This window comes from Cyrtonyx montezumae, unplaced genomic scaffold, assembly GCF_038088225.1.
Source record: "Cyrtonyx montezumae isolate F1298 unplaced genomic scaffold, pur_monq_1.0 scaffold_8, whole genome shotgun sequence".
Taxonomy (NCBI): Eukaryota; Metazoa; Chordata; class Aves; order Galliformes; family Odontophoridae; genus Cyrtonyx; species Cyrtonyx montezumae.
Window position 1 is genome coordinate 103,037,544 of NW_027072089.1, and position 18,021 is coordinate 103,055,564.

The 18,021-nt window shown below is 43.9% G+C and overlaps 1 protein-coding gene across 1 annotated transcript in view; it reads right to left on the reverse strand.

Annotated features, from left to right (window-relative positions):
* Nucleotides 1-2,397, reverse strand: part of SH3BP5 (SH3 domain binding protein 5) — a 40,723-nt gene extending 38,326 nt beyond the window's left edge. The window contains exons 1-2 of the mRNA XM_065753346.1: nucleotides 2,149-2,397; nucleotides 1,162-1,224 (exon numbers count right to left, since the gene is read on the reverse strand). Coding sequence (XP_065609418.1) covers nucleotides 1,162-1,224; nucleotides 2,149-2,247 — 162 coding nt within the window. The 5' untranslated portion in view covers nucleotides 2,248-2,397. The remainder of the gene's footprint in view (nucleotides 1-1,161; nucleotides 1,225-2,148) is intronic.
* Between the last annotated feature and the right edge of the window lie 15,624 nt (nucleotides 2,398-18,021).

Sequence of the window (18,021 nt, forward strand, 5' to 3'; positions counted from 1 at the left end):
AAAGACTTATTTTTACAAAATAAATAAATAAATAAAACCAGAAATAACATTCCTCTAGAAATGTTTTTAAGTCCACTTAAGTTGTATCTATCAACAGCTACATATATATATATATATATATATACACACATTAGTACATTTATATATACAGTACTTCTCCTGAGAGTTGGAATGCATTTAATTGGTACTGCTGCACCTAAACACATCAACTAGTTTCACTCTTAAAATTCAAATGAACCCAGTGACAAAGAGCACTTTTCACAGCTGAAATACAGTTTAATTTTGCATAATAAATCGTCCGCAGTTCCACCAAGTTTATTTGCCAATAAATTCATGATCTACGTGCCAGAAACAAAGTAGAAGAGAGAAGAAAACTGCCACACAACAAGCTCAGAGATTGCTGCATCCTGTCCAGCTGAATGGAACAGCTAGCATTCAAAATACTTTGATGTTATCAAAATTATTTAGGATCTAAAGTAGCACATTTTGCCAGGTTTCCTCTAGTAATATATTCACCACGCACTTCCACAGGTTTTGTTTTTCAGATAACAAAAGAAAACTTAGATGCACAAGTGTGCCAATTAATCCTGAGTTTAGATCCACAGCGCTGAGCCTTCCAGAATGTCTGAGCAACTGATACTCAATTCCATCACTTCAGAACATACTACTGGACTTTTTACCACCTAGAAAGCCCCTTTTCCCCACAGTAAGAAGTCCTTTCCTTTGATGTCTTCAACTTTCATTAATTTCTGAGTAAGGGAAGTAATGGCAAAAACAAAACGACCAGCTTAAAATATATATATACAAATGAGGAGATCCTGGCAGGGATTTTCATACTCAAGATCTCTTAACCAAACAAAACTTTCACAGCCAATAATCCCAAGAACCCAAACCCAAGGAAGCCATTTGTGAAAACAGAACTTGTCTTATTTTAGCTTCAAACCCTAAAAACAGGGTTTGGCAGTGAGGGAGGCTGGATGTTCTACTTAGGGCTTTCACACCGTCAGCATCACTCACACCTTTCAAAATTACCATCAGTTTCCTTGCTGCCAAATAACCACTAGGGATAACAGTTCAGGAGGGAACCTGCTCAAAATCCTCATTCTTTTTCTCACAACACTCAACATGTACAAAAGGAAAACACAAGCATGAATTCCCTACCTCCAATTCCGTTTCTCTCCGATTGATTACATCTGTAGATTGATTCAGCTTTTCCAGCTCCCCCTGAAAAGAACGAAAGAAAGAAAATGTTGAACGTACAGGAAGAAATCTAGGGGAAATGTTTCTGAGAATGGTTGTTTAGCATCTCCATGGAAAGCTTACACATTTAATGCAAACAGGAAAACTTGAGATGCTTGGAACAACTTCGCCACTGGCCTTCTATCTTGCAGCTTACAAGAAAAATAATCAGAGCAGCTCTACTGCTTTATTTCAAGGCAGTACAATTCCTGTTCTGGCCTATTCCTCACAATTAAAAATAAACGTCAAGTACAATAACTTCTGTCCCGTTCATCATTCACTAGCTTGCACAGACAGCCCCCAAAATTGCATTACATTAGTATCACATTAGTACGATCACAGTAGATGCAGCAGAAGAAATATGTGAGAAGAAACGCGCTCTAGATTTTGGCACGCCTCTCTGTAACACAACCAGCCGTGGGTACAGATGATGGTGTTTATTAAGTTGGCTCGAAGACAGGCATTTTGATCTCTAACGGCAAAAGCAAAGGCGTTAAACCCTCTGAATAAATATGTACCAGAGGTAAAACCAGAGGAGCCCTCCCCCACTCCGCGGGGGCTCCTCACGGCCAGCGGCGACGAACCACGGATCCGGACCCACAGATACACGCCGTGCCCGCAGCAGATCACGGAGCAGAAAAGCTCCACCTGAACGGCGCGACAGAATAACAAGCCTGTCGGAAAGCTGACGGAGGGGAAACGCCAGCTGCCATTACAGCTCTTGCTAAAATAAAATTCAAAGAACACGCCGTCTCCTCCACGTTCCCATCCCCGTTTTTCGCGGCGCCGGCCCCGCTCCGCAGCCAAGGTCACGGCCGTCAGCAGCCGGGGAAAGGGGCTACGAGCCGACAAAGCGAACAGCACCGTCCGTCCCCGTGCGCGGAGAGGGCGCGGCCGGGGGTCCCTCACCTGGATGCGGGGATCCACCTCCTCTTCCTCCTCCTCCTCCTCTTCCTCGGGCCGCGGGGCCTCCTCAGCGGCACGGCCGCGCCTGCCCCCCGGCTCCATGGCGGCTCCCGCCCGCCGCCGCCGCCTCCCGCTTCGCTTCGCTCCGGCTGCCGCTCCGCGGCCACCTCGGCGCAGCCCCGCCTCCGGGGAAACCCCTCCCTGCCCGCGGCCCCCCCGGCCCTTTGTGCTTGGAGAATGAAGGGAAAGAGAAATTTCCCCATTCTTTCCTTCTCCGTTTTTTTTTTTTTTATGTCCTTTTTTTTTTCCCTTCATGCCCCGCCGGGCACAGCAGGCCCGTGCACGTTCCCTGTGCGGAGTTGAGATGAGCGATTTCAGGTGCAGGGGAAAGCCAACCACACCTTGCACGGCTCCTTTTGCCCCCTTCTTTTCTTTCTCTCCTCTTCCCGCAGGCTCTGCTGGTGAGCTTGCAGAAAAGAAAAGGGAAGGAAAAGAGTGCGCTTCCAACAAATGACAGCCAGATTCTTGCCGTGTGGCAGCTGAGAGAAAACTGTTGTAGGGATGCTGCAGGAGAGGCATCCTGAAGGCATGTCCTTGTGTTGCCCGCACAAAGCAGCCCCTTGCAAAAGTGCTGGGCCCCAGCAGCTCCTCCCCAAGCTTTCCTCAGGCCCAGCTGGGATCCCTTCTTGGGGAAATGCCATTTCAAACAAGAGTTTTCCCTTCTCAAAGCAAACCCATACAGAGATTAACAGTCCTCCCTCCCTTTGGACGGATGACAACTCATTTCAGATCGGCAGGCAACATGTCTCCCCCTCGAAAGTATCGCTTCTTAATTTAACCCCATTTCAGTTGTTCTCAGATATGTGGTCTGATTTTGAAGTGGTTCTCTCCACAGCTAGGAGTTGGATTAGATGATCCTTATGGGTCTTTTCCAACTTGGGATGTTCTATGAATACGTGATTCTAGAAGATTCGCCAAAGACAACAACAAAAATTAAATAAGTAAATAGTTCTTATACTTGGTGACAAGGCTTCCTTTGAAAAAAGAAAAATCAGCAAAACACAAGAGGACAGAAATTCATGTTCCTAAGATGACAAAGGAGGGAGGGAAAAAAAGTGTTTAAGCTCTTCCAAATAATCTAAAGCCTGAGAGATGAGATGCCACCAAGACAGACTTCTGCAATGGGCCCAGGTGAATTTCATGAGTTCACCAGAGACAAATCCAAGTATTGCACCTGGGTCATGGCAACCCCCACTGTCAGTACAAGTTGAGGATGTAAGGATGGAGCACAGCCCTGCCAGAAACAACCTGGGGGTACTGGTGGATGGAAAGCTGGACATGAGCCAGCAATGTGCCCTCACAGCCCAGAAGGCCAAACATACCCTGGGCTGCATCAAAAGAAGAGTGGGCAACAGGGCAAGGGAGGAGATCCTGCCCCACTACTCTGCTCTGGTGATGCCTCAGTGGAAAACAGTGTCCAAATGTGGAGTCCTTGGTACAGGACAGACATGGATCTGCTGGAGCTCATCCAGAGGAGGGCCACAAATATGATCCCAGGGGTGGAGCACCTCCCCTGTGAGAACAGGCTGAGAGAGCTGGGGCTGTTCAGCCTGGAGAAGAGAAGCTTTGAGAAGACCTGAGGGCAGCCCTTTGATATCTAAAGGGGAACTATAAGAAGGGAGGGGATAGGCTCTTTAAGACAATCTGTGGTGACAGGACAAAAGGGAAATGGTTTCAAACTAAAAGAGGTGAGATTTAGATTGGATATAAGGAAGAAGTTTTTCACAATAAAGGTGGTGAGGCACTGACACAGGTTGCCCAGAGGTGTGCTGGATGTGCTGTCCCTGGTAACATTCAAGGTCAGGCTGGATGGGGCTCTGAGCACCTGATGTAGCTGTAGGTGTCCCTTATGGAAGGGCTAATGCTGGAAATCCTACAGTAGAGAACACAGCCATGTAGAAGAGCTAGGGTAGCTTTGTCCTATTTCTTCAAGACCCAGGCAGTCTGACCCATCACACAAAACACTGCCTACTGCTTGGGGTACCAAAATGCTCCTGCATGGACTTGCTCTCCCCAAGGGATTTATCATGTCTGAGTGAGGACTCCATTCTTCCACTGCCACTGTGACATCCCCAGAGATTATCAGAACTCAAATAAGATCAAGCCAAATCCATCAATCTGCCACCATCGTGTCAGAGCAAGCTGTTTCTCTCCACATTTGTGCTTGTAGTTAGTGTACTGGGAGAGCTGCCTGCACAGCTTGGCTCTGTGTAAGAGATGGCATGGATGCACAGCCCCTGTCCTCATGGCTCTGAAAGCTCACGTGCAGCCCTAAGGCTGCTGAAATCAGTTTGTATCAAGCCAATGCATCAGAGAGATTTATTTTCAAGAAATTACTGAAGAATGCACAGATCACAAGTTTGACATCACTATGGCATAAACAGAAAAATGGCCTTGACGAAGATATTTGGAGAGAAAGGGAGACCACTCAGAACACATGAATATCAATAAAAGAATTGAGAATATTATTTGCATCATTGGTTTTCTCTGTTCCCCATGAATTAGATTTGGCTGAAACCACTGTCACGTGTGATGGGCAGAGAGCCCCAGGAGTGTGTGAGCAGCCCTCCCGCACAACGCGTAGGCAGGACCCATGCTTTGCTTAAGCCAATACGGCACAAGGCATCAACGGCAGATGATGGCATTTGGGTATTGCTTTCACAAAGTCATGAGTCATCTCATCCCAGCATATCTCTTACATGATGTGTCAAAAGTAAGAAACTTCCCCTAAAAAAGACAGCCAGTCATGCTGACCTTTTCCCTTCCCTTGCCGGCCCACATGCACTAAAGCAGCTGAGTAAAGCCTATGCACTTTCTTCTACATCAGTATTACAAGCCCTGGTCTGAAGCACTCAGTGTTTGACTATCAAGCAAGGCTAAGGCGGGAAGGAACAAGGCTCTCTTTCATTAATGGGATTCCGAAGTGGCTACAGCGGGGGATCAGCACCAAATGATGGGGCCAAGCTGAGTCTCAGCACAAGTTACTCCAGAGGTGGTACAGCTCATCTGAAAAGCACCAGTACAGGAAGAGTCACGGTCCTACTCACTTTACCAACAGCTTTAATCACATCAGGCAGTGCTTCTGTGTTGTACAATGTGACAGTTGCTGTTTGCGTTACAGTCTTTATCATTAATGCCAGTTGTAAAGCACAAAAACCTTTGGTTGAGAGGGCCATGCTCTGGCCTAGAAGCATTCTTACCTTCAGGGGAAGCTACTAGATAACCGTGGTTTTAGTCCCACAGAAATCCTTGTTGTATAGGCAGCAGTTGGCAGGGAAAAATGGGAAACTTCAGCAAAGGAGGAGTACGGAGAGGAATTTTACCTTGTTCTGGAGGATGTTTCATAGACTAGATATTACATCATCTGAATAGGCATTGGGGAAATAGAAGTTGCATTTTAAATAAAATCAGATGGGAAGAAGTATGTGTCAATGAGGGACCACTTGGGGAAACATACTAATAACTGTAGTTAATTTAGCAGGGGAAAATATATCAAAGTGAATGGATTGTGCAATTCTACATATATCTGATGATGGTACATTTCAAGTGGATTTCAAGGAAAGGTTGGGTTAGGCTGTTTTGTTGTTTTTGTGTGGGCTTTTGTTTTTTTTTCAAGTCCATCTTACATTCAATTTCTGCTCACGCTTCTCCTCAAAGCTTGTTTCTGCCCGAGCACTAGAGGGAAGAACTTAAAATGCAAACGAAAGCTGTATCTCCTTCCTCAGAAACAAGTTTTACTATCTACTTTGTGAACACTGAGAACATATTGAGCGGAGTTCAGGACTAATTGATTACATCTGATTACTGAAGACACATTCACAGTTCCTGGAAAACCCTGTGGAGAAAACTGACTGAGAAACTTATGCTTACAGAATACTGCCTGTCTTTCCTCAAGGGGATTGGAAAAACTCTTGAGCTTTTGTTGACTATGATGCTAGAGGCTAATTTCCAATTGGTCTCAAATATTGAAGCACTATTGTAATTTAAGTAAATCACCATCAAATAAACACAGAAGTATGAACAGTCCAATTCTAACAAAGTACATAAAGCTTGGCTCTCAAAATGCACTTATGGGCATAAAATCATCTAAGTAGTTGCTGTAACTGAATTAATCCTGAAGACCGCTTTACTAATTTTACGTGCTAACTTTGACAACATTACATCATATATTAGTTTAGCCCAGAAAGTTCACATGTAAAACAAAGTCACCACCTCTCTCTTCCAAACTGGAGCAAAGATACTGCTCTGCCAGTATTCAAGTCCCATTTGCTTGGCTACTTTTCAGAAGTATATTGCACACGTTGGAAGCATTTCTAAGCACTGAGGAGGATCGTGCCCACAATCCCAGTACATTTGAAGATCCGTTCCTCCAAGACTTAAATCTCACTGATAAGTGTCTAAGTCTATGCTTTATATTTGAAGATACAGGCTGCATTCACTGAAGATTTTAAATTCCTTGGATACACAGAGTATTATACAGAAGTGGTCAGAATCAAACCTCCTATGGCATTTTTCTCATTCAAATTGTCACAGTTCTATATTCCCAATGTTTGCAGCATGATCTCACTCTGCATTTTAGGAGGCACTAAAAATCAAGGGTTCTTTTTTACAGCAGCATGTTATGATGCTATCACCTTATGAACTTGCACACAATGAACACAAAGATATGTTAATGGAGCTTGAGCATCTATGGTACAAAAAAATGTGCTGTTCTACCTACAAGGAATGTATTTAAAGAAAATGCTACATCCCAAAATACCATTTAGTTCACTTCTTTTTAACAAGCACTGCTTAAGGATGAATAAAAATACCCTCTAGTCTTTTAAGGCTGCAAAGAAGGGAGGCTCATTTAAAGAGATACAGTCTACTTTCTATCTGTGCTTAGTCTAGTATCTTTCAAAACAAAGCTAAATATGTATTAGCACAGTTACCTTCTTGGCCAATTTATACTGGATATAGCCTTGTATCCCATTAGCTACTTTTCTAATTATTATGAAACCTGATCTGGATGAGGCTTTATACAAATAATGTGAGTATATATATACTTATATAAAATTTGCATAAGCATTACTAAATATACAATACGTGACTAATAGCTTGATGGATTCTCTTGCTTGCTAATGTTTTGTAGAGAGAGTATCACCACCACCACAGGACTTTCTTCTCATCTAGTCAGTCCAAGGCAAGGTGGGTTGTGTGGAATTTCCCACTGGAAACCACCATCACAACGATGCTGTGTCTGCAGAGGAGAAAAGCAGGCCTGCTGCCCATCTGCACAAAGTACAAAGTGTGCTGCTCTTGCAGATTTAGGAAATACCACAGTAACCTGAGACACTCTTCCTTGTATCTGCTGCAGAATGATAAGGAGAATCCCCTTCACAGTGCTTGACACTTGAACGGGGAAAACTCCACACTGCCTCCTTTTCCAGCTGAACATATTCCCTGCCCTACCATCTGCTTTCCTCGATAAGTAGTCTCCCATCAGTTTCAATGGGGACAGATCAAGTGCAAAGGTGTAAATTTATACTCAGAATAAGATCTTAGACAAGAAATGATTTGAAAGAGCCAGCATGAGATGCAAGAGCCATCCTCATCAACCCAGCCCGATAACTCAGTAGTGCTTCTTCAGTGAGCCACACACATCACTGCTATTTGGTACAAAAACACCCACACCCATCTTTTATTCTCTGTTCTCAGACATATATGCAAACCGTATTTAAAACATTGGTTTGAAGAATAACCTGTACTGCCCAAATAATATAATCCACATGCAGGAAAGTAATTTCATTTTTCCAGTCCTTTGCTCAACGTTCAGACTGATTACATATTTGTGCCTACCGAACTATGTCAGTAGGTATATCACTGGTAGATTTAAAGGATAAAACTCCCTCCCTGGACCCTTGCCACCAGCCCACACTGCTCATGATACTGGATGTAACACTGACAGATTATTAATACAGAAATCCCTGCAACACAGCAATGTGAAAATGGAAGGGCAAACATAAAAAGCTAAGTAGGAAAGGTCAGCAGGTCAGGTTCTGAGTATTCACATGCCTTGTGTATGTCAGTGAGAGGCACAAATGGTTGCTGACAGTTTTGTCAACCGTTCCTTCGCATGGGATGGCCACTCCATGCATTTAGCACAGAGCAGTTTTCCAGCTCAGCAGTAAACCGTCATTCAAGCACCAGCTATCCAGGGAAGCTTTTCCTTTATTTCTCTTTATGAATCTCACATCTTAGTGGTGCTAACTGATTAAATATAGGGAAGCAGCAGAGATATTTTGAATACAAGATGGCCCACATAACCACAGAAATATTGAAAATGAACTTTCAAACAAGGAGCTGAAGTAGCCCAGATAGCTACGGAAAGGCAGAAAGATTTGGGACTTCTTTATTGTCACAGCTAGCTGATAAGCAGAGAGAAGGGAGAAACCAGGATTCGTCTATAGAAATAGAAGTCAGGGACTGGTAACTAAATGGGGGAACTCCTGCTTCTGTGTTGAGGGGAGGGGCTGGCAGCCTAGAGGAAAGCAACTGGGCAGTCCAAGGATGGGGACAGCCCTTGACAGCCAGGTCCAATTAGCAAGGTATCAAGAGGTCTTTGCCTAGTCTCTTTGCTTCCTAAATTAATTGGGCTGACCCATAAGCAGTGGTAGGAGAAATAATAAATTGTTTTCCTACTCTCTTCTTTGACATTCTTCTTAGGCTCATTATAGCCTAATTTTATGAAGTATCTAGATACAGAAACACTTGTCAGTAACTAATTTGAGTTTCAGGTCTGCAAGATTCTCAGGCTCCACCCTTCAAGTGTCTCCTTCCAGATATGTATGGAAATCCAAAAGCCACTAAAATACTCAGATATAACAATTCCTATCATCTTCATGACAGTAAACTGCTTCTTGTGAACAAAGGATCTTTGCCCCCTCTCCTACCATTAACAACAAGATTTCTGCCCTCAGTATACCACCTGACAGAATCACAGTCTTCAGTGCTTCTCATTACATAAAAACCAAGAGACTGAGCACATTGTGTGTAGGAGTGAAGCAGATTCTGTTTTAGCACCTAACACTATACTTCAGGATAGAGTCAGTGATGATCTGCATTCTCTCTCAAAGAATATCCCGAGTTGGAAGGGATCCACAAAAATCATCACATCCAAACTCTGGCTCCACACAGGACCACCAAAATGCAGACCCAATGTCTAAGAGTGTGGTCCAACTCCAGCAGCCTGGGGCCACGCCTACTGCCCTCTGGTGAAGAACCTTTTCCTAACACTCACCCACCCTCCCTTGATGCAGCTCCATGCTATTACCACCTTGTTTGCTTTCCACCACCTCAAGTATCACCAAAATGCTTTCCTTTATTTGTCCTTGTCTTTCTATTCTCTCTTTCCCCTCATTTGACCTCTCCAACTTTAAGTCTTGGTAATCCCACTCTTAAAGGCAGAATTGGCAGTTTACTCATCTCGGTTGAGATTTTTCCTGCCATTCCCCCATTTCATCCCACCTCTTGTTCACTTCCTCACACCTCAGCGTTCCACCCTAACATGGTCTCAGCAGTGCTGTATGAGCATGGCAATCCAGTCTTCAAGCTGACCTTCCCCCATCCCAACCCTCATCAGACACAGATCCCTCTGCTGCTTCCCTGCAGGACAGCCTTAAACTAGAGGCTGTTGAGCTGCCCCACAGAGGAAAGAAGGCAGCAGAAAGAAGATAGAGCATATGCTCTGCCGAAGTGAAAGCAAAACTTCAGGGACTTCTGAGGACTGCCACCTCTGCAACTTGACATTATGTCTGGAAAGCACGGAGTGGATGCACAGGAACCAGGGCCAATGAGAGTTTCAAAGCTTTGTGTCAGTGTGTGGGTCAGATCTCCACCTATAGGAGCCCTATAATCAGGATGAAAGACTTTAAAAGTTACAAGATTCCAGACAACTGTACCATATGCTTCTGGGCTCACTATAAGCTGGACCGTTTCAGACTTTCCCCTTCTACCGGGAAAGTGCAGACCAGTTGCAGACTTAGGTTTAAGAATATTCTTTTAATTCTAGCTTAACCTTTCCTCTAGACACTCCTTTTTTAAATGTTTCATCATTTTAATTCCCACTTTAAGGATGCGTTTCCTTACCTATTGCTGATACTGGAGAACTCTTGCAGCATTGTCAGGATATGCTTATCCTCACCAGAGCAGACTCTTTTACTACAGAAAACAAAATTAATCCTTGGGAAGAATAAAATACGGTGTAGCAACTTCATTTCTCCCGAAATCTCTTCAACATGAGGGCAGTTTTACAAATCTAGTTAATAAGAGCTTGAGGGGTAAGAAGTGAAGCATTTCACCTTGAGATTCCTTGCAGCCCTCTCATTGGTCACAAAACTTTATTATTATTATTATTATTATTATTATTATTATTATTATTATTATTATTATTTTGTTATTTTGTTATTTTCAGACAAATTGTCTTTCATTAACACATGTATAAACACAGATTACTCCCAGCTGAAGATGTTTCTCTCATCTCTAATGTGAGCCTTTCCCTGAACCAACCTTACAATCGTAGAATGGTTTGGGTTGGAAGGTTCCTTTATGATCACCTAGTTTCAACCCGCTGCTATAGGCAGGGACATCTCCCTCAAGACCAAGTTTCTCAAAGCCCAATCCAGCCTGGCCTTCAATGCTTCCAGGAAGCAGGCATCCACAACCTACCTGGGCAATGTGTTCCAGTGTCTCACCACCCTCACAGTTAAAAATGTTCTCCCTAATATCTAGTCTAAATCTACCCTCTTCCAGTTTAAAACCACTTCCCCTCATCCTGTTTCTACATGCCCTTATAAAAAGTCCCTCCCCAGCTTTTGTGTAGGCCCCCTTCAGGTACTGGCAGGCGGCTATAACGTCCCCACAGAGCCTTTTCCAGACTGAGGAGCCCCAGTTCCCTCTGCCTGCCCTTATGGAGGAGGTGCTCCAGCCCTCTGATCATCTTCATGGTTTTCCACTGGAGCCGCTCCAAGAGTTCCATGTCCTTCTCATGTTGGGGGCCCCAGAACTGGATGCACTACTCCACATGGGATCGAGTGCACTTCTCAGCTTGGTGTCATCTGCAGACTTGCCGAGGGTTTCCACTGTCCATGTTGCCTACAAAGATGTTAAATAACACTGGTCCCAGCACTGATCTCTGAGGAATGCCAGTCATCACTGGTCTCCAGTTGGACACTGAGCTGTTGACTGCAACTCTACAAGGGTGATCATTCACTCAGTTCCTTATCCAGCAAGTAGTCCTCTTGGCCTTTCTCCGGTTTCCTTCCATCTTTCACTTCCTAACTCCCACAGTATCTCCTTGCAAAAATGAGCTTTTACCACAAGATGCCTTACACCCCCACACTCACATCTCCAACCAGCTAAGTACAAGTAACTCTTCCATGCTGTGAGTTATCTGAATGCTCTGGAAATGGTAGGAATGATTAATTCCTGGGGCAGGTTTTGGGTAAGATGGTGGGATTTTACAGCTCCTAAAATTGATTGAAAAGGGTAACTTCATTTTTTCAAAGTTTTATGCGTTGTTTTTTGTAAAGAATGAGGCTTTCAAACACTGTGTCTAACAGAGGAAGGATGCCGAGGTGCTTTGTTGCTGAAACTGTTTCAGCTAATGGACTGAATGGCTCAGAAAATCACAGAATCACAGAACTGTAGGGTTGGAAGGGACCTCTAGAGATCATCTAGTCCTACCCCCCTTCTAAAGCAGCTCCCTAGCCCAGGCTGCACAGGTAGGCATCCAGGCAGGTCTTGAACATCTCCAGAGAAGGAGACTCCACCACTTCTCAGGAAAAAATTCAGGGAAGTGGGAAAGTAGCTGAAGGTTTTTGCATTAGACAGGTGTGTGAGCATCATCGAGCCCTTGTTTACAGAATGATTCATATATCACAAAATATTCTGAGAATATATTTGACATGCAGCTCTTCTCAGGAGCAAGTCAGACAGAAAGAAGATTGATCTTCCTTCTTGGACATGATCCCAGGAAAGAGTTTGGTGTACTGAGCACCCTGGAGTCCCAGAAGGCTTCTCTCTGAGATCTCTGAAGCAGAACTGCTGTCAAGAGTGTAAATGCAGTCCTGATGCAAGGGGATGAAAGTTACTTTAATTCAGTCTGGTATCCTGCAAGCAGAATGGAGTGGAGCCCCTATAACAGCAGCTGCAGCAGTACATCCATGTTCAGTTGTCAGTGCAGAGTGCTGGAGATCTGCAGCGAGGTGCAAGGCCAGGAACACCCTCTCCAAATAGCAGAAGATGCAGCTGGTTTTCAGATGCAGGCATTCTGCAGGGAGAGCAAGCCAAACAAAGCAAATGTCGGCCACTCTGCAGCATAGTTCTCTCCTTGCAAGCACCCTTTTGGAGTAGTAATTCCTTCAAGTGGGGCAGGGGAGGGAAACAGCTACCCAGCAGTCTGCTAATCTTCTCAGACAGGGCAGTTTTAATGCTGTGTAATCCTCCAGAAGGAGAAATCAGCATTTCCTTTGTGCCAAAGATATCAAAATGGTCAAAGATGGCAAGCTCCACTGACATAGACTTTATTAAAAGAAGGGTGTTTCCACCAACCCTGAAGAGGCTTGGCAGGAGCCAGCCAGAGGCAGTGAAGTGTCCACTTGCAATGACAGCAAATAACAGACAGCTGGGACCTCATGAAAGAACATATAGGCAAACGTACACACAAACTGGAAACTGCAAATTACAGCAATAAACTTACAGCTATCAAACAATAGCACAGCAGCAGCAGTGTGAGCAGCTAAATAACTGCCTCTTATTCTTGAATTTGGCACCTGTATTATTTTACAGCAGCTATATAATTAACCAAAGGGGAAGTGTTGCCCTGAGGTTATTACAAGAGTGAGAAACCTTTTCCAGTCACTTCCTCAGCAGAGAAACATTTTTCCATGTAAATTGGATTGAGAAGTAAAAGGAAAGAGACTGGCATTCTCAGTAAAATTCTGAGCAAGAGGAGCCTACTTTTAATTAAACCTTGCTTTAAATAACAGTAGGATTCATGTTCTACTCACAGATTCTCTCTTGCATCTAAATATAAAAAAAAAAAAAAAAAAAAAAGTCAATGCACAATGGTGCTGAATGTAAAATCAGTTCCCAAACACCTTAACTTTAACAGGAAACATCTTTTTGATGGCATGTCAGTACATCTCATCCAGCCTTGCCTAAAACACCTTAGAAATAGCAGTTTGCACTACATGGCACTGCTCAGACATTCAGAATTTCCTTGCAGAAATCAGCAGAGACCTACATTATTTGTAAGGATGAGATGCCTTTGTATGTACATTCAGTTGTACAGAATCTTTGAAGCATTCAAAACAGTTGAGAGCCTTGCCTCCTCCTCACTCAATATGGGAAGTGAAAACTGAATCAAGGACCTGAAACACAAAGCTGTAGTATTGTAAAAGAAGCAAAAAATACCAGTGCATTCACATCCCCTTTTCTGCAAACAGTTCAATTGTCATCATGTCCCCAAGCAGATTCCACACTGAATCACTGTGACATCTGTTAGGGAAATGAACACAAATCTATATCTGCACGCAGCAAACTCTTTGGCAAGGTTGCAGCAGGGGGAAGGAGATTAGGTGTCACTTATCACACAAACTAGAAAATGACAGCTTGTCATATCCATGAGTAAATACCAGCAGAAGCAAGGCAAGGCAAGATGCTGCTTCACCTTTTTACCCCAGCACAGCATTACAGAGATGCAGATTAAGGACAGTACTGAGGCTTCCTATCCCCTGCCTGTATCCAGTAGCATCTGGATACCCATCACCCCCCTGGGAGCAGTAACAGTAATGGATTATATCCGCCACTCGTGCATGTCAGCAGAACTGACTGAGCTGGAGGGAGATGAGCTCCTTCCCAGCTGGACAGTCAGAGGGGCTGAAGAGGGTGAGGGTGCAGTGACCTCTTTTGAGTCATTTGTGGATGGCAAGGAGCTGCCCACAGCCTGGTCAGCAGCAGGACAGTGTCATAGTACAGATGCAAGGGGCTTAGCCATGACTTGCCAGCATGTGAAAATCATGATGTCATGTCGTGATACCTTTGTACAGACACACACACCTTAAAGTGAAAAGTGAGCTCAGATTCCTGTGTATTTCTCCAGGCACAGGAGTGTAGCCACAGGCAGCTGTTGCAGAGCCGCTCACACACTGTCTGAGCCCACAGGCATGAGGCTGAAGGCATCTTGGAATCACAGGATCACTGAAGTTGAAAAAGACATCTAGGATCATCTGGTCCAACTGTCCACTAACCACCAATATTACTTGCTAAACCATGTCCCTAAATATGACATCCACACGGTTCTTGAGCACCTCCAGGAACTGACTCCACCACCTCCCTGAGCAACCTGTGCCAGTGTCTGACCCACTCTTTCAGAGAAGTTTTTCCTAATATCCAGTCTGAGAGTCATACTGGCAAGCCTCCGGTCATCTGGAACCTCTCTGGTTGACCAGGACTGCTGGTAGATGGTGGAAAGCAACTTGACAATTGCATTCACCAGCTCCCTGAGCACCCTCGGGTGGATCTTTCACCACTTTGCAGTCCAACATGCAGGACTTAAGTGGCTGGATTGCATGGCTAGGCACAAGGCTGCTCCTAGCTGCAAGAGGGAGATAGGGCTGTAGAACAAAGCCACTGATAAATAAATAAAAAAAATCACCTTTAAACAAAAGTTCCTTTAGCTTCAAAATCTATCCCCAGATCCTCTCACTTCTGTCTTCAGACAACACAACAGAGCATGCTCAAGACATATCACACCTCCATCTAGAAGAAATACATTGCACTAACAGTTAATGGTATCTCTCCCTTTCATTGATGATGGTTTCTTCTTAGGGACACCTTCCCAAACCCTAAAGCCTGCATTCAAGCCACTGTATATTCTGTGATTCATATGGTGTTAACACAACTGTGAAAAGGATATTATTCCAGCTCCCCTACACACCTTTAGATGTACAGCCTCCCACCCCCTCTTCATTGTGCTTTTACAGTGAGAGTTTGTTCCTAATTGGTACCCAAGTGCTCATAATCAGATTAACTCCTCCACAAAGAAAAAAAAAAAAAGAGTGCTGCTTTTTATCCTGGATGAGAACAAATAAGGCAGACTTCACTCACGTAATCTGATTTTAAAAATCACCATAATCAGGCTTTGGTGGAAGCACTATTTTAACAGATGTGTGGCTGATATGTTTCCTAGTTTTATGATAATTTAACTACAGAAAAAGCAAATAATTGGCTTGAAAATAGGCAAAACTTTAGGAACTTGGACAGTGGAGATTACTGTCAAAAATCAGAGCTCAGAATTCTCCTTGAGATTGCTATAGGTTTGTACTCTGCTTCTCCACAATCCTAACCTGAAGCTTTAAATATAAACACACATAGAGAAGACTTTGGCTATTGGAATCCTGACCTGAATTTGTTTTCTCATGCAGGAGATAAACTTTCAGCTTTCAGGAGTTACTTATTTACAGTCTGATTTCATAACAAAGAATGCTGATTCTTCTATTCAGTAGAAGAACAGTCACACTTTCTCTAAGAAACCTGCATTCAACAGTGAACAGTGAGAAGCTACTTGAAAAAAGAAAAAAGTAGAACAGGAACAGGAAAGGGTTTTTAACTTTCCTTCAGATAGCTTTTCTTAGAACTATAAGAATTCTTTACAACAGAATCATTTAGTAAACACACCGAAATGGTTCCCTGTTAATCACATTTTCAGCCAGGCATTTTAAATTCATATTTTCACAAATATCCACGTGGTCTGAAGTGGGGCTGCTGGCTGCAGCAACACCACTGCCCATCTGGGAGCAGAAGTGGGATGCTGTGCCATGCTTGATGCAACCTGGCCCAGAGCCATGCTGCTGCATCCCTGCCACAAGCACCAAAATAGAAAGTTGAAATGGGCGTGTGCACAGGGACAGCACAGAAACACCCGTATGCCCTGAAGGGGAAGAATAAATGAAGAGAAAGAAACAAAATTTGAGTTTTAAAACAATTTTTTTTTCCCCACTAGATGAATATAAAAGGTTTCACCACTGCTTTACCTGCAGTAAAAAGTCAAAGGGAAGTTCAGAAGACTCCGCTTTTATCTGCAACGCAGTTTGCTTTCAAGTTTGCAGCCCTATGTGGTTTCTGAGATGAGTAGATATCTCTTCTGGGTGTTTCTAAAACACCTACTGCCTTAGATCTGTATCCTGCAAATGCTAATGCACATGCTCTTGTCTGCAGTATCCAAGATACGCTTTATGTGCATTATATCTAGGACACCTTAGAAACCATGAGTGCTGAAGACAGCCATTCAACATGGCACTGTTTGGAGGAATATTAGTTAAAGCAGAGAAGAGAGCCCAGCACTGCTGTTGCCTTTTGTCTGTATTCATGTTATAGTACAGATTCCCATCTGAAGCAACTTTGCTGGTAATAATTAATTCTACCCACAATTTTCTGGCAGTCAGAAGATTCCACAAGTTATGTATTTTGGAGCCAAAGCAGAATCCCAGCAGCTTGTGCACCTCTTCTCTGATATGCAGGAGACACAGATTCAGACAGGCTCCTCTTCTGTTCTGCCTGCCAAGAAGGCAGATCTCTCGGTTCCTTCTCGCAGCTGGGCTGCTCCTCCTTTCACCCATACCTTCTAAAGGGAACACAACCCCAAACTGGAAAATGAGCACTCACCCTACAGAGAGCTGTGCTTTCTTTGCACAGATGTCTTCAAGCACCTCTTGGCTGAAAGGAATTAGAACATCAGCATATATTGAATGAGGTGTTTTCTATTTCTGTGCAGCCTTGCAAACCAGGCTGTTACATGCAGGCTCACAGGTCACTTAATGCAATTTAGGACCTCTAGTAGCTTGCTGAGCTGGGAACAAAAATCTGAAGAGAAGAGGCTGGATGGCATAGTCTGTATCTCCACATGTGAAGAGTGACATGAACTTGTGTGAACTCACTAGTCAGAGGAACAAGAAGCCAGAGAAAGATCCTCCCAAAAGTGCAGCTGCTTCCTTTTCCTGCTGTGCATAGCCAGCACTTATCAGCATCTCCACACCACGTGGGTCTGATCACTCAGAGGGAAATGTCAGTTAAATATAAATCCCACAGTAGTCTGTGATGGACAGAGACATGCCAGGTAGTCATCTTGGTGTATAAAGTATAAACCTTTGCTTCTCTTATCATTTGTTTTCCAATGATATTGCTCAAGAGCAAGGAAATCCCAAATGATAAATTAAGGCTATCAGAACTAAGATATTCCACAACACAGTCACTTGGGAGCACCTATAGGAGTCATTCTGTTTTCTCACTGCCCATGCAACTACATTTCTTTCTAAGCAACACTAGGGCTTCAAGAGGAAAATAAAATGGTGCATGGGTGAGCTTATCCCAACATTCAATCTTTTGGAGCTAGCATTGACTCATACAACGGTTTGAATTGGAAGGGACCCTAAAGGCCATATAGTCCAACTCCCCTGCAATGAACATGGACACCTACAGAGAGATCAGGTTGCTTAGAGCCATGTGCAGCCTGACACTGATCATGTCTCCAGGGACGGGGCACCCATCACCTCTCTGAGCAACCTGTTCCAGTGCGTCCCTGTCAGGCAGGAGTCCCAAAGTGTAGCTACAACCTGAGACAGCATTGCCACAGCAGTGCAGGAGGACTGGATACATGCATCCACCATTTTTATGCTAGGTGTGCCATACTGAACTTTGCTGGTGCAAACAAGGCAAAGAAATATTTGATGTCTTCAAGTATTTTTCTGCTAGGGCATGGAAAAATGCTCCCTTTAG